Source organism: Magallana gigas, chromosome 6, assembly GCF_963853765.1.
Source record: "Magallana gigas chromosome 6, xbMagGiga1.1, whole genome shotgun sequence".
NCBI classification, from domain to species: Eukaryota; Metazoa; Mollusca; class Bivalvia; order Ostreida; family Ostreidae; genus Magallana; species Magallana gigas.
In genome coordinates, this window is record NC_088858.1 from 20,587,613 (window position 1) to 20,605,711 (window position 18,099).

General features: G+C 30.3%; 1 protein-coding gene across 1 annotated transcript; it reads left to right on the forward strand.

Annotated features, from left to right (window-relative positions):
• The first annotated feature begins 6,367 nt into the window (after positions 1–6,367).
• On the forward strand, positions 6,368–15,125 carry LOC105346901 (uncharacterized). Its single transcript, XM_066086582.1, has 4 exons — positions 6,368–6,433; positions 12,777–12,848; positions 12,975–13,081; positions 14,432–15,125. The coding sequence occupies exons 1-4, from the start codon at positions 6,383–6,385 to the stop codon at positions 14,811–14,813; spliced, it is 612 nt and encodes a 203-aa protein (XP_065942654.1). The 5' UTR covers positions 6,368–6,382; the 3' UTR covers positions 14,814–15,125.
• The last annotated feature ends 2,974 nt before the right edge of the window (positions 15,126–18,099 follow it).

Below are 18,099 nucleotides of genomic sequence, written 5' to 3' on the forward strand. Positions count from 1 at the left end.
AATGAAAAATGTTTCAACATAACTTCACTGCATATGCCTGCTGGCACCTTACAGTAATTTTAAAGAATAATTGTTTGACAAATGACAATTGCAACATCTCAGAGCGAGAACTCTTCCTGCACAATGAAAATATCCAGGTGTGGATGTATAAATTTCAATCTTTGGAAATAATTACACGTATATGAATTTCAAAAAGGAACGTTTCTCCTTTGGGTGTTTACAAAACCTTCCCAAATAAAGTTCATGGCCAAAAAAATTCAAAAGTAACTTGGTTGTTTAAAACAATATTGTAAGAAACATAAAAACTTGCAAGCCATTTTATCTACAGGAATAAGTAAAAAGAAATACATTTTGTCTTCTTAATTGTCCTTTAGAATAAGATTAGATAATAAATAAACAATTTTGAGTATTTCTTTCAAAATTTACCAGAACGGTCTTAGAAAAAAAGCAATAGATATACAGCCGGAGAACTATATTAAACTCTTTATGGATCAGGATGCTTGTGATACATGTATTCAGTGAGCTTTAATGAAATACATCAAGCGAATAATTAATTTGACAATAATTCAATTTCTATTTGAAACGTGCTACTTGATTTTTTATACTTGTATTAATTATTAGTATTTTGCATACGTCAAAAGGACATAGTACCCAAAAAATAATAAATCGCATGACGCGTCGTAAATATGCTGTATGATTTAATAATTTAAAAGAGAACATTCAGTGAGTTTTAATGAAATACATCAAGCGAATAATTAATTTGACAATAATTCAATTTCTATTTGAAACGTGCTACTTGATTTTTTATACTTGTATTAACTATTAGTATTTTGCATACGTCAAAAGGACATAGTACCCAAAAAATAATAAATCGCATGACGCGTCGTAAATATGCTGTATGATTTAATAATTTAAAAGAGAACAGAGCGTATTTTTTTCTCTTCTTATCGAAAGGAAAAAAAACGGAAACTAATTAGGACTACTAAAAAAGAATTTAATTAAACTGGGACGGAAAATTATTAGTCCCCTACCAGTTTTCACCGGAGGGGACTATAGCTTTCCTCTGCGTCCGTCAGTCCGTCTGTCCGTCCGTCCGTCCGTCCGTCCATCCGTCTGTCCCACTTCGGTTTTCCACATTTTTTTTTCTTTATGCGTATGAGGAATAATATGAAATTTGCTGAACAGCTTCAAAATGTCAAACTACAGATCAAGTTTACACTTTTGTAGCGTCTGGTTGACATATTTTCGAGACAATTAATTTTTTGTATTCGAATTTTTTAATGTTCGAGTTCGATATTCTGCATAACAGTGCATTGTTTTCACAATTTCCACAAACCGGTAGGGGACGTGTATTGCTTATGTAATACTCTCAGAATGCTTGTTTAAAAAGCTTTGTTGATAGAGCTAAATGGCCGTGGCAAACTTTAGACTTCATTAATCTCCTGCGAAGAAGAGCTCTGTATAAAAAATCTATAAGCATGTTCAAATTCTATATTAAAAAAAAATATTTCAGTAGATCTGCTGAATACTTTGGTAAAAATACAGCCTCCAAAAATAAATGAAACATTTCAAAACTCTGATAAACTCGATCATCAATGATACTTATAGATTCACAACAGGTTTCTGACACCTTGTACAATATAGTGTTCAAATTTCTACATTAAGGGTAAGTAAAGAAAGATACCTGAGATAAATAAAACTACTTAGATGTATGTGAATCAGTTCATAAGCCATCCTCGAGTTAAAATACTGTTTTGCCGTGGGTTTAGAATTTCGTTAGATTCATTATTCATCAGAAAGGCATTTATATGTATAACAAGCAAAAATAATTAAAGATTGTTGTGACATGTAGTTACATATTTCTATGAGTTACTTTTCCAATTTTTACAATGGCAAACTGTTCCCCAATAACCTTGTTCCGTATGGAAAATTAACGTCAAATAATCTTGAGTAAATCAAATACAAAGATCATTAGTCAAGAACTGTCTGTATTGCTTCAATCTCAATTACTAAAAAAATTAAATATATTCAGTTTTTAAGTTTTAAGTAACTTTTTACAGTCTCTCTCTCTCTCTCTCTCTCTCTCTCTCTCTCTCTCTCTCTCTCTCTCATATCAGGAATTAAGTTAACAGCTCCATTAACATATAGGTCATTAGTTTCAAAACATTTCACTGTCTTCAAGGTATACTTATAACATGTTCCTAGACACTTTGATTTTTTCAATGCTACATCCATAGCTTGAATACAAAGTAAAATCAATTATCTATGGACTGTTTTAAGTTTAATCAATATAAATTTTGTTATTGAAGCTAACGGACTTAAAGTTTTTGGCAACCTTTTTTTATGTAACTTTCTGATCTTTACTACATTATATTAAAGTACTTGTAATGCTTGCTACCTTCATAACAGTTTGACCATGCCAGCACATTTATCAGTAAATTATATCGTTCCAAATGACACGACGACAGTTTGCCCTCGTGTAGCACAAAATTTCTAATGGTTCCTTGTTGTGTGTTTTACTTTTACCAGAAACTTCTTGGTGTATCATTCTATCATAAGGCAAGGTTCATTTGTGTTGAAATATCAAACCTTTTATCCTCAATCACCTTATAAAATCATGTGGGCCTCCGATAACAATCTTTGGGTGCTTCGAACGAAGCCAGAAAACATTTAAGGTTTAATGGCCACAATTGCACGAAACTTGGTGCACAGGCATGTCATTTCGGTTCCAACTTGATGGCATTCAAGAACAAAACAAAATTTTAAATCCCGGAGTTTCAAATTTGAATGAATAATTGTATACCTACATTTTACAAGAGTACATGATGCTTGGGCACTAAATTACATCACCCAAATGTAATGTAAAAAATGGGCTAAAATTGGCTTTAAGCAGGTAATATATTATCAGCAAGCCACTTAAATATCAATAATCAAAGAGTAAAAGAAGCGATTTCTGCCTAATTTTGACAAAATTCATACATCATTTTCGTGCAACTGTCAAGTTTTCATATTTATAACTTTTTTCGTCAGCGGCAATCAACAATGACATTTGTGGTCGCCTTTAGGCTTATATAATGTTAGGGTTTATGTTCATTGGAATATGGTTACTCTCTGTAATAATTATAAAAAGAGGTTAAACTACGTTGCATGAAAAATCTGAAATCTTATCTAATTTTTTGAATATAATTCTTTTTCAAAATTCCAAATCCGCAATTTTCGTGCCATCTAAATGATTTATTATTAAAATCTTTAAGTGGGCATGTTGATCTTTTATTTACGCGATGTACTTTGTTCGTCACCGTTCGAGAATTTAGCGTATCAAAAAAAAAATGATGTAATATAAAAATATTTTCAGTGGGATTTTTTATATGTCCTTTCATTTACAATAAATGCTTTCAATTTTGTTTCTCAAATTGCAGATATATTAGAAAACCATGTGCTCGCGATCACGTCTAGTCCTTTTTTATGGTATGAGGACCTCAAGCTTTAATTATTTTCATAAAACCAAGCATAAAGATCAAATATATACGCATTATATCATGACTACAAAAATATCGATAATTGTTTTAAGCAATGAGGACTATTGTCGTCTTTATATTTTGTTCTATAGCTAACATTATGTTAATTATTTCTTATTCGGTTTGGTTATAGTAAGAGACTTTTTATGATTTGGTTGCAGAAAAATGTTTTTTAACTAATTGTTTGATACATCCGAAATATCATTAACTTCATAGGTATAGTCCACATGCTCATGAGGTAACCTTCATTGATAAAAGGGGTGTTATTATGACTTTTCAAGACAACATATAATTCAAAATACTGAAAATTTTATTTAAATGTTATCTGATTTAATGGGAAAAAAAATAACAATAAAATTGGATTCTATTATTTTGTGTGTTGGGGGCGGCTTTTCAAAAAAAATTTAACATACGTCTTAAACTGTTATTCTTAAAGCCATCAGCACATGTATGCACTTTACGAAATGGTTTTTCTACTTTTGCTTAGTTCAGCAGTATGCCTGTGCTTAACAAAACGGGTAGTTTAACAAAAATATAAATGGACCTTCTTAACCCTGTAAATTTGTCTACGACTGAAGAGATTGATTTAAACGACGTACATACTATCCTACAAAACAGGGTGCCAAAGAACTGTCTAACCCTTTGTTTTCCATCAAACTTTGAGAAATAGCTACTTTGTGTACGTGTGTTTAGAAAGCTAACTATGAAAACTAAGTTGAAATTTTAGAAAATGTGTCTATGAGTATTAGAATACTATATGGACATTATGAATCTTTGATACAATGTAACTAAATTAAACTAAAATCCATCTTTATCTAAGCGAAAGACCTATCGTTTTGTTTTCTCTATACAAAATAACGATAAACCATATATTATATTTTCAATGTATCTTTGAGAGTAAACGTTCCTTAACCTGATAATCCTGATTTGTGGTATTGTTTCCTTCAAATTTACTTTATATTCTTGCATTAAAAACTATTTCAAACTCAAACCAATTACCTAGAATATCAGACTTTGCACACATGGTTAGTTTCTTCGATTTGCGTTAGGTAAATCTGTTTTACTCTCATTTTCGTTTGATGAAAATAAAGTTACTTGTTTGTTCTTTAGATGGTTTTATCATTATTTAGGATTTTGTAAAACGCACAGGTTCAATGGTACATAAATAACAATAATTCTACAGACACAAACCCTCTTTGAAAAAAATTCACTGTCCATTTTATAAAAAAACTGCATTACTGTTATGAGTTTTATATGTATATACATATTTTAAAAAAAGATGTATAATTTATGTATAACCGACCACATAAAGACATACAGCTGTGCATTTCTGCAGAGCTATTGTAAACAAAACTTTTCAACCAGACGCTTTGTCCACGCAATGTTTTGAAGATTTTGCAGTAAACAAATGTCTGGTTGAACTTGACATTTGTAAAGAATTTTTGGGAAAAATTTATTCATGCTGTTTGCATTTTCAAAAACACAAACACACACATGTACATATATGCTTTCCATGGCTATGATTTAAAGAGAAAATAGTTATGACATACTCAAAAGTACATTTTAGGGCATTTCATTTTAAGTTCCGATGAATATTTTCCTGTGAAGAAAGCTAAAGTGGACTAGATTTTAATTATAACCTGTAGCAAATATTTTCACACTCATGGTAATTGTGATGATTAATGGTTCCAAACCTAGTCCTAATCAATTCAAACACGGTGCATTAAAGTTAAAGACTGCAAAATCAGTAATTTTCGAAGGCTACACGACAATTGTTATGGAGATTCCTCGATCAATCTTTATTGAAGGTTAAATAAAAATACTTTTATCACGTTAAATCCTTATGAAATTTTCCTGTTTTAACATAAAAAAGAAATTCATACAATGTATATTCTCAACCAAGAAATATATTTAGTATTTGTATTTTTGTTTTTAAAAAAAGCTGTTCTATGTATTGCAACCCTTTTATCAAAGTCAGCGATTTGTTCATTTTCCTGAAATTGATTTCTTTAAGATATGTTAACTCTCCCCCAGCACTGGTCAGCCATAATGCATAACGGATGTCCTAACAGGTAGTGTTAAAAATTCTTTGCCATAACTTAAGGTCGCTCACCACATCTTGTAATAGTTTTTTCAGATCAGCTAAAAACTATTTGATAATGAAATATAGCATTATGCATAAGAGGTTTTTAAGTCAAATAGCAAAAAATACACAATCTTGGATTTAAAAAATGTTTTTCAAAATTTATTTCGGTAGATGAACAAAAAAAAATAAACAAAAACTTTGAGCTCAGGCGGATTCGAACTAATGATATGCGTTTCAGAATCCCGATACTTTAATTACTGAGGTATGGTGATATGCAACCAAACCAATTGACACAAATTTAACAACACTTTTAAATCGCGATTTTGTGACTTAGTGTCTTTAAAAGAATAATTCCTAATGAAATAAGGTACCTTGATAAAGTAACGAGTGTGGCCTAGTTAACGGACATTTATAGAAACTTTTATGATGTATTCTAAAATATACATACAGCGCCTAGCGGTTTTCTACACGGGAAATAAAAAGTCGTTCATTTCATCTATCAACGCAAAATTACGTCGCATATTGGGAAGGAATCGAAATCTGCCTTCTCTAGGTAATTATTTAATCTGCGTAGAATCAATTTTGTTCGTAAATGTACAAAGTAAACGGAATAACTTCCTGATCTGTCTGGCCGTCAGGAATAAAACGTAGCTGTAGCTATGAAACAAACTAACTAAAGAGAAAAAAAGAAATCTATGTTTTTATTCGTTGGCAATATGGTAATGTAGCTTGAATTTCACTTATTTGCTGCACGTCGGGTGTGACCGGTCAGCAGAGGATGCTCACTCCTCCCTACCTCCAATGTAATGGAGGTCCGTGTTTGCTCAAGGTTTGTATTTTGACCATCATAAGCAAACCAAATCATCAGCGTTTCGTTTTTGCCCTATTTTGACTTTTTCCCGATATTGACATTTACATCGATTATGACATGCCTAATTGTGACAAGGAACAACAGGTGGGTGTGACCGGTCAGCAGAGGATGCTCACTCCTGCTAGGCACCTGATCTTACCTCTATCTTTTTTGGAGGTTCGTGTTGCTCTGCTTTGAATTTTTATTTCGTTTTATGGATTTTTGATATGGTTGACGGTTTGTTATTGTCATTTTTTCTTTCATTTACTTTTGCAATTAGATATTTATGGTTTTCAAGTTGATATTTGGGGCTATGTATTCCTTCATACTAGTATTCGAATTAATTTTAAAAATGCGTCTCAGTAAAATAAAAATTATTATGGAACAAATTGAAATGAAATCTTAAGGTTAATTTAAGGATATATGTTGAAATTATGGGTAACAAAGCATTTGTTCTATAAAATTTTGTTGAGCCGTTATTTAATGTAATGTTTTATCCATTTCAGAAAGCAAAACAAAGAAGAAACAAACTTTAAAAACTCTAGAATCTCAGTTTGTACAAGAATCGCTTTGTATCTTATTATCAAGGGAAGCTGGCATTGAATCTATTAGAAACATTTTATAATTAATTTGCATAGTATTATTCAATGAATCAATTTGGAAGAAGTGTAAACGGTAATTTCAACCCTACAACTGTAACAAAAATAGTTTCTCATGACATGTTTCTTAGCATGTTACACTGTATGTATTGTTCATGTGATATAGGGTTGTTGAAAATATTTTGTATATTGGAATTATCTTTTTGCTATAGTTGTTCTTGCTGCAATTAATGAATAAAAAGGGTTCAAAATTAAAGTTTGTTTTAATTTTTAATCAAAATGCGATAGTGTAATCAATGCACATGCATATCTTATTAGAAATGCGCAATATACTAGTTTCCTAATTGCAAAAAACTTAGTTGTATTTATAAAGAGAGGGTTTTTGATTCGGCATTCAAAGTTCATCAAAATTAGGACACTTTCATTGATTAAGTTTTAAAAAAACAATCTACAGTGGTTATTTAGCTCTTATTTATTTATGCTTTTTGAATTTTAAAACATGCTAAAAAATGATGAAATATGTGCTTTTAGATATATTGTTTCAGAAATGCATTTCAAAATTAATTTTGCTGTATTAAATATAAAGTAAGAATATGTATAAGCTTGCCATCATAAAGATCATAATCTCAATATTTTAGGAGAGAAGACAAATTTTCATTGTCAATTATTTAGTAAAGATAGCATTTATGTATTACAATTGATGATATAATTACTGATATGTACCTTAACGAAAAAATTTGAGTAAAACTGATCGTAGATCTCAGTTTCCAAAAAAGAAAAAAATGCAATTTTCAGCGCACAAAACCTTGCTCTTGTTTTTCGCCTACTTATCTCATTTTTTCCTAAAGCATTCTGTACCCAATCATTTTATGTACACACCATCATTAGCTAGCCTTGTATACGAAATAGAGTTGTTTGGTTTACAAAGTGAATTCTGAATTTGGATGTGAGTATATTATATATATCATTTTCCGGGATTTGTGTTGGTGTTAACTAACTAGGTAAACAGATATATTAAGTAGATAAGTGTTAATTTTGATATCAAATATTTAAATAGTATATGTTGGCTGATAAGTCAAAATATTGTATTGCGTAAATTGCAGGTTTTTTGGGTTTTTTTGGGTTTTTTCTGCTTGCGAGGAACTGTTGCTCTGTTGCCTATCAACCAACAAATTCCCACAGGGCTAGAGCTACATATATGCAGCTATGAATGATAGGAAAAAACTGTAATATTATATAGAAAACTATCAACTTTATTTGAATTGCTTATTGAAGTTCACTTTATACACCAGCATTTCATATCAATAAATTTTAAGCGTTTTATTACAAACTAAATATTATCTTTATTTCTAATTCTAAAATATTTTAAAATGATTTATTAGATATATATTGAGATTCATTCTTTTTTGTATTCTCATTGTCCTTAATTAGATGAAGTAAAATTTATAAGAAAAGTTTGATACCTTATCCAAGCAATATTTTAATTATTTTGCATAAATGTACATACATTTGCAATCGATGGTTGTTCCAAAAATACGTAGACAAACAGTGTTATCCAATCAATAAAAGACACAGAAAGATGAAACTTAAGCCAAAAAGAAATAAAGTTGTTTGCATTAAAGTTATGTGTTGATATCCAATATCGTATGAGATTAGATTCGTAACATGAAAGCATACTACACCATAAATTCAACTTTTGGCGCCATGACAAAAACGAAAAGTTAAATAAGCATATAGTAAAGAATATCGCGATGAAAAGTAATCTTCTAATAAAAAAAAAGAAAGAAAAACCGTATGTAAATTTGATAACTGTTCTTTTTTTTCGATGCAATAACTTTTTGGCTATAACGCCTTTCTAAAAGATTTTATAGCGCATTATGAGACAAGTTGACTTCTAAATGCGTAGTAAAATAGCGAATTATCTAATAAAAGTTTGTACAGATCTTGAAACAGATATTCTAGGGCTTTTTTAAAGTGAATAAAATGAACAAACTGGCTTAGAAATGCTTAAGTGATTATAAAGTCAAGCATCAAAGATAATATTCAGACGAGTATTCTGACATCAAGCGAAAAAAGAAGCCCCACTTATAGAAATGGAAGAAAAAATGCCGAACGACGCATATCGGGAAAACAGACGTTAAACAATAAGAAATGCAGGACAAGTATGAACCTGTTAATTGTTTGTACTTTTGAATTAAAAAAAAGAAATATATAGCAAATGTGCAAGCTGGGTACATGTCTAAAAAGTTCATGTTATGTTCAAAAATTAAACGTAAATGTTAAAGAAAACGATATGAAAGGTTTAGCAACGATGTAAAGACTGGAACTTTTCGACATCGCAAATTTTGCCGCGGGGCAAAACTTGAGCTTTGGGATATTGCTTGTCAAAGGATCATGGAACAAAACATAGAAGTCTATTGAAATATTAGTAAACAGATTTTCAGATATGTATTTTGTCTTCGCTTTTTTTGGGACAACCCTCGTATATCTCTTTAACGACAGTAAATAACACACACCTTTGTACATGAATAAAATTGAATGCATAATCGATTACAGATAATCATGTTGAAAAATTGAAGTCATAACATCGATACTATAAATTTAGGAATGAAACAATTATTCCATTTTCTAGTAAATTATTTTCTTTAAACAAGTTATTCTAAAACGTTTTATTTAAAATTCAGAAGAAATTAATTTTTTATTTTAATATTGAAATATCTTACTTTATTAAAGGTTTTGACGTGAAAAAATGTATGTCTCTATGTAATAAAATGATTCAAATGTTTGGGGTTTTCCGACGAAAAGTCATTTACAGCTTTCTTAACTTATTTGATTTATTATCAAAATCTTTTGAATGTTTCTATAACATAAATTGCATTTGTTTTGACATACTCTATTGCCAGGCATATTTTTTCAAGCGGATACAAAATCAGAAAGTGCTTTATTGAATAGTTCTGCAAAACCTAGTCACTTTTCCGTCTCTATGCATCTTACCAGATTAGCAGTGCTACAAATCAAAGGTATTCAATGATTTTCAAATAACTTGTTCAAACAATAAATCGTTTACTTTAAGTCATGGTTAATCCACCATTTTCCCAAAGCCAGAAAACATGAATGAAAATATTCTGAAAATAGTAAAATTTGTTATGGATACGACAAACCATTTAACCAATCAATTTTTCTAGCTGTCATGGGTTTATTTGGGTTGTATGGTATTGTGTTTACGGCAAACTAGAAAGGGGGAAACTTTTCTATTAGGGTAGAACATGGTCTCCGGTTGGTAATTATCAATACCACTGACCAAGTGTAGACGGTTGGGTATTATCATCATCGTTTGGTCTGCTAATTGGATAAAACTCCGTGTAAAGCATCGTGTTTATAATAGAAGGCAGATCAAGTTATTGGTTATAAATCTCGCCAACGCGATAGAATTACCGTATAAATACCTCTACAATTTCAAATCATCGAATCACATCGCGAAAAGGGTGGAGGAATGGAAACAGCATATTTTGAAAACATGACACTATGGAAACTTTAAATTTAAGCTTTGTGGAACTTAATACAATCTAGGATAGAAACATAACATATGAAAACTGATAATTCTGGAAGAAGCACAACATTGGAATAGTATAAAACATTATAAAGGTAAGAATGTAATTTGCGAAAACAAACTAACTAAAGAGAAAGATAATTGGATACATAATGTTTTTCATTATTGGTTGTAACTGTAATAAGTACTAAAAATAACATTTTACCGTTTAAAAAGATAAAAGAAAAACGTTTATAGATGCCAGGAAAACATTTTTCGTACAGATAGGAAGTAGATAGAATATATGGAACTAGATTAGCCTGGGGAAATCGACCAGATCAGACATCATATTCTCATGTATCATTTTTTTAACAATTATGCACTTTATGGTTAACATTTTCCAATTAACCGATGTTGTATCGTAAAGGAAGAAACGTTTTTGTCTATAGTGTCTCTATATGAAAAACCTAGCTCTATTGAATGAAGGTTATTGGTGGGTTTAGATGAAATGTACTTAACTAATGCGATATAAAGCTTCATTATATTATTTTCACTACTTCTTTTCACCAATACGTTTCTGATTAGATTTGATTAGAGGTTATTTTTTATCAAGTAAATTGTTACAAAAATCAAATGATTTACAATTGACAATGTTTGATATTATTGATATGACCGATGTTTCGTTCTTTTACAATAAACTAAACTAACTGTTGGACAAAAACATTTTCGGTCCGTTTGAAGGCAAGTCAAATATAAAATAATACTTTGCTTGCTCTGATTTGCTTTCGGATTAAAGTTAAACTTACACATAGTCAGTAGAAATTTAATTAAATCGTTGTCTATCAAAAGAAAAAGTTGGTTTTATTTGCAGAATCAACATACTTAATATCAAGCACTCCCTTGTCCATTGGTAGTAGTTGCAGTCTGAGTCGATCGCAAAATTCTTGTATTGGAAAAAAAATCAGTATTTTTTAATGGAAAACTTACTTGATACACATCAACGCCACCAGCTTGCATTGTCTCTATGAAACGTACAAATTTCATTTACCTCTTCCAGGTCTTGTAGTTTCTGTTTAATATGGTTCTATCTGTGATCTCCGTTTTCCATCATTTGCCCTACAACAGTAGTTAAAACATTGATTTCATGCAGAAATTTCCTTGTATCTTAAATCATCTTATTGTTTAAAAACTGCATCAAGAATGGATCTTTACACGATATGGAGATACATGTAGATTAGACTAAATCCGGAAATAATTGGTTATGAACAACTTATATGCCCTTTTATTCGTATAATTTATTATCTCGTGGGGGTAAAGATATACCATTGCGTTGGTTTCGCTGTCATTCTTACGCTGTGATTCTTTGGTATCTATTATGATATTGCAAGCATTTTTATTACTTCAAAATGAAAAGTTTTATTTCAAAACAAACTGCATTCATTTGATGAATGTGGATACTTTTTAAAGTTGACCAATATGTATAAATATTGTTTTGATGAAAATTACATGTCAATTAAATGTCTAATGTAGTATCTAATGCATCGTGCTGTAAAAGCTTACCGTAATCTTTAAGCTTGCGAAGTTAGTATCACAAATTTTTGTATGAAATATGGTATTAATAGCAAAAGGATAGAATTGATGCAAAAAACATCATGTTAATCATTTTAATTTCTGTGAATATTTTCCATATTAGAACTATTTCAAAATTCGAAATCCTCTTCGAAAGCAAATAATAATACAAATAGCTATAAAATGCAAAAAGAAACAAAATATATAGCTATTCGGTTTTCCGTTAAAAAAATGTTTCGTAAAAAATGAAAAAATAAAATAAACAAAACAATCAGCAGAAATAGTTTTATGCAACTTTATTTCCCCGAGGGTCTCTTATAACGCCATAATGTGACGCCTTTGTTAAAATATGCAAAGGTTTGTAAGTGGGGGTGGATCGTAATCCGACAATAAAAAGACACTGGAGTAATACCCTGCTAATGTTTGATTCAGTCATAAGTATTATTGAAAATGACCTTCCTTCCACCAGATTTAACCTCTTAACTAAAGGCACTTGATATTTCGTCTGCTCCTAAGTATAAAAACAACGCATCATCGCTCGTCATCATTTAACTGTTTACTTTTATGTTATGTAATATATCAAATAGAGTTCATAATTGTATTGCTTTATTACTTTTTTTTCCAGCTTCCAAACTCTCCAATCAACCACACCAAATTCCCCAATGTTGAAATTATGCATGTTATCACGACAATTTGGGTAAGAAGTCTTTGTACTTTTTTATCTTTGTACAGTTGCAAAATGAGAGTCGTTTTGACCTTCTTATAAAATTAAGATCAAGAAACAGGGTGAAATGTTAACTGTTGTTGGTCTTTTTTGTTACAGATCACCATTTGGACAATCAGTATCATGATAAAAGCACAAATTGAACACGAAACCAGTCCAGCTCAAACGCAGGCAAATCTCTTAAGAGCTATTTTGTGGGAAGAAAGGTAAATTTATTTGTTTTATTTTTTTATTAATACGCAAAATGTGCATCTATACATAATTTTTTTTCATAAAAAAATTATGTATACGTTCCAAGATTTGCAATTCTGACGTTAATTTATTTTTGTTTCAAATTGATTAACAAAAAAAGAATATTTTTTTATTTCTTAAATATTTGCTCTTGGTTCTTATTTGCACATTAGGCCAACTATTCTTTAATAGGAGGGATTTTAATGTCCATTATGTTGTGTTGTGGTAAAGATACATCAAATACAATCTTTGAACAAATTTGGAAAATCTATCTTTAACATGAAAATGTGCGTACAGCAGGAATGACAAAACATACGTTTTTTATAACAAACTTCAATAACTGTGAAGTTTTGAGTTTGAAGGTTAATACATAATTCATATATACAGCGACGATTTTTTATATAAAAAAATCCACAATAGATTTGACACTCCAAGTAGAAGGCCCCTCATTTATGTTTTTTCATATTGAAAATATGGAAGCATAGTAGAGATTATCATTGTCATAAAATGCACCAAAAAGAAGATTCACCAACTTACAATATATGTACTATACAGCAAATTCTTCCCAGTGCAATTGACCACTGACCTTTAGGTGCAATCTTGATTCCATTTCTTATGAATTCTCGCATGCCATAACAGATATATCAAAGGCGCTTAGTACATTACATAATAAGTGAATTTACATTTGTAAATAATTTATGATGTAGAGTATTTTCAGTCAATAATGGTACGTAGATTATTTAGTATCAATGTGGGCCATACACAATTGCGTCAATATCATATTTTTCATCTGCGAAAGTATGGTCATCCGAAATGACAATTCAAAGGAACAATTTCTCCATTTATCAGCCCAATCCACGCGCTGCTTTGTTCACGTTTGCCCAATTAGCGTAATTAGTTTCAGAAACTTGAGCATGTATCATTGAAAGAACGGCAATGTGTTTTGTAGAGGGTGGGGTATACAATATGATTTTTCCTAGTGTTGTGAACGTTCTTTTTTTCTATAAGCAATGATAATATGTGTTTCATCATTATGTGTTCTAATTTGGTTGGATGGATTGATTACTGATTCGTTCGATGAACATTTGTATGTGCATTATATGACTTCAAGACTATTTTTTTTTTGGGGGGGGGGGGGGGGGGCTCGTTTACAATGTTTTTCTTTCTTAATCCATGATTCATGCATTGCTATTTTTTCTTTTAATTAACCTTTTTTTAAATGAAAATAATTTGGAAGAGACATATATATGAAGCAGTTTTTTTTTTCAATGATTATAAAGTGGTCTTTAGATATAACCATTTAACTCGAATTTTCTCTGTTCCAGAGAATTTGAAGAGATCGGAAAACGAGCATACCACACGCTTCCCGAACACGGTGGTCTATCTGACTGTTGTCCTGTTGTGACTCACAAAACTGACCCATTAGGAGGTCTTTCTCGAGATGGAAGACTTCTTAGACTATATAGAGACCCACGTACAATTCAAAGGTTTTACGAGACATCTTGCGCAGCCGGCGTTTTGAACCGACCATGTCGGTACGTGGACAGTATGTGGCGCTCAAAATGTGTTCAAAGCTACACCTATGTTTATGCTATTGTGCAGGATTTTAACACAACACAGCCCTACCGAATGGATTACATGAGGATAAAGTCCGGCTGCATTTGCAAAGTTGATGACCAACCATCCATCGTCGATATAACGGACTGACTTTAGTAACCAAATATTTAAATATCTTCTCTGAAAACGAAACTTTCTTTAGCATTAAAAAGGTTATTATCTTGAAAACGATCCGAGAGAACAAAGTCAAACATCTTGGAATTCCATTCCATAGCGAAAAAAGTATTTCATTTTTATGCAACATTTGCTTTAAATTACTATTTATTTAAATATAATATTATACAGCATACATAAAATTTATAAGCCCTATCATGGATTATATGATATGATTTTAAATAGATATGAAATATCAGTACACCTTAAGATAGAAATGATATCAGATGATTCTGTTAATATTCGTTGAATTTCCTGGTTTTATTTGTTAATCTTTTAAATCAGGATTTGCATATTGAAATATTCTGCATTTGATCCATGTAAAAATGCTTGTATTCTAAGCTTTACAGTTATATTAAATTGAATATTTTATCATTGTCTGTTGCTCTTTGATTTTCAAAATATTTCTTTATATAAGTACTAGACTTTGACCCGTGCCTGCATGGGTTGACATTGCATTATTATATCGAACATTTACGAAACAGCCTCGGATACATCAACACACCGTATTGTTGACATAACCAAGCTTTAACCCTACAAAAATGCTGTTAATTTGCAAAAAATTGCAGAATCGCTCCGAAACGATTTTGGAGAAAATTAATGATTCAGAAGCTGCATTGAAAATAACAATTAAAGGGACTTGGACACGATTTGAGATCAAAAAATTTAATTTTATTTTTTTATATTTAAAATTACTCACTGGTGCATTTTAAATGATTGACCAAAATATTGAATGTTCAAGTCAAGTTCAAGCGAGATACAGAGGTAAGAATTGATTGTTATGTAAACAAAGCTCGAGTCTTATAGCTGTTTTCAAAAAATGTAATGTAGAGAATTACCATTTCTTAGACAAAATGACATGAAAAAAACAATTTAAACTAATTCAATATCTTCATAAATACTATTATAACAAAAGAAAGTTACATTTGATTGAAACTTACACCAATACAACACATATGTAAAACATAACAATATTCGAGCTTTGTTTACAAAACAGAAATCATGAACACTGTATCTTGCTTATAACTTGATATTTGACTTTCAAATTTTGACATAGCATTATATTTATTTATCTTTTTATTTATCATTATGAACATTGAAATTGGAAAAATAAAATATGAAAATTTAAAGTCATATCGTGTCCAAGTCCCTTTACATTATTCATAACAAACCATTTTGAGGCTGCAAATATCTTCATCTAAAAATTCAATTCATATTAATGAAGAATTCAACACTTTTTCACCAACGAATTTTCGTTGATTATTAATTAGCAAAGCTTGATTGAGAAAAAATAAAAACAAATTGGTGATCTTCAAGTACCAATGATGTTTAAAATGTATAAAACAAAAGACAGTACTCTTCTGATTTCTCGGTATAAAAGCCAAACATTTCGAGTCTATTATTTTAATATAGTAATATAGATGCAAAATATATTTACTTAATTTACATTATATTTATGTTGAGTTATTTTTTTTCCAATACATACATCAAGCTCTATCTAAATATAATTTTAACAAAGAGGTCAATAAACTAAAGTGTTAAAAATTGTTTATCATTCATTTTAATTCATTTTATAAGAATAAAATTCAGTTACGGACATTTTTTGTTCAAACATTCAATTATATATATATATATATATATATATATATATATATATATATATATATATATATATATATATATATATATATATATATATATGGAGCGAAAATCGCAAAATGGCGTCAGACTTCAAAATATATTGAAGTATTGGGGGGGGGGGGGGGGGGTCTTTCACCTAAGTGACTTTGTTCAATAACTCAACATTTTACGTAACTGTTTCAATTTATAAAAATAAATGAAATGATTTCAAATTGAGGTGTAAAACTATAAACAGTATTCTTTAATGTTGTTGTTGTTTTTTTCTTATAAGATATAACGATTTCGATCATTGTAGAAGAAAAAAATACATAATAGGCTTAAGCTTATGTAATTTCTGCAATTGTTGCAAAAAATATAATTCCTATGAACAACAATGAAAGAAATGTAGTGATTAAAAATATATAAATCATTATTATTTTACTTTTAAATTATCTACCGTATCCAAAGTTTTGAAACAAATTTGTCTGTTTTAGTTGAATGGTCTTAAAAACTAACAAAACAAAGATGTATGCTATCTTACTATTCATGGTTTCACTGCCATATAAAAGACATGACTATTTTTACTTTTTTATAAAAAAAACTACCTTTCCAAAAAGAAGGCAAGTTATCCCTTGGTTATTGAATTAAGAAGAAAATTTAACAAGCTTACTTTTGTAGGTCGGCGAAAAAGGACAATTAACCCTTTTTTCATGTTTTACAGATTTAAGTTGAAACCTACCCAAGTTAGTTGTATGACTTAAAATATATGATTTCACTTATTGTTACTGTTTTCATTTATGACAACAAATAGTCATTAGGTCATTACTAACATTAAACAATATAGTGGAGTACTGTATATATCTTAACAGTAAGATACGTGTATACATCTGCTATAAGGTGTAAATACAACATAATTATTATATCAGACAATTGTTTTAGTCAAAGAAGACTGACTAGCTGTGAGGCTAATTGTTTTACTTGCTGTTTCCGGGTGCGTCATTGGTGGATGCTGTGACTTGTATAGCAGCTTTGTTGACGTGATGTTCCTTTCTAATGACCAAAAGCACAGGTACGGCTTTGTATTTGGATGCAACCTGTCAGGACAATGAAGTAACAATGGAGGTCTCTGAAAAAGGTGGACTTGTTTGCTGAATTCTTTTGTCATTGCATGAAAAGACATTAGAAAGCTGTCTCAAAACCTCAAAGCGGGGCTGAATATAATGAACCAATGACAGTTCGTTATGTCAGAGGAAGTAATTAACCCAACTTGTGTCCACTTGTTATATTTCACTTATTGTTATATACAAAGGTTACAGTGTACATGAAATTAAATCACCTGTTTAACGCAATTAAATAACCTTTATCCTTATATATTTACATTATCCAGTGTCTTTGTCTGTGATAACACTACGTATCGATTTTGTACTATATAACTCATAATACAAATGACGCCAAATCGAGGCGCCAGCGGGGTTTGTTTATTTATATTTAAATATTTAATCGTACGATGGCCTAAAATTATATAAATATAAGTAATAAGGAATCATTCTTTGAATATTATGAGGTGATAATTTCGGTCGGGGCGTGATCAAATCTATCATAA

Coding starts and splice junctions, on each gene's coding strand:
- LOC105346901 (XM_066086582.1), top strand. CDS start 6,383: ATGCTCACTCCTCCCTACCTCCAATGTAATGGAGGTCCGTGTTTGCTC. Junction 12,849..12,974: donor ATGTTATCACGACAATTTGG/GTAAGAAGTCTT, acceptor TTTTTGTTACAG/ATCACCATTTGGACAATCAG. Junction 13,082..14,431: donor GCTATTTTGTGGGAAGAAAG/GTAAATTTATTT, acceptor TCTCTGTTCCAG/AGAATTTGAAGAGATCGGAA.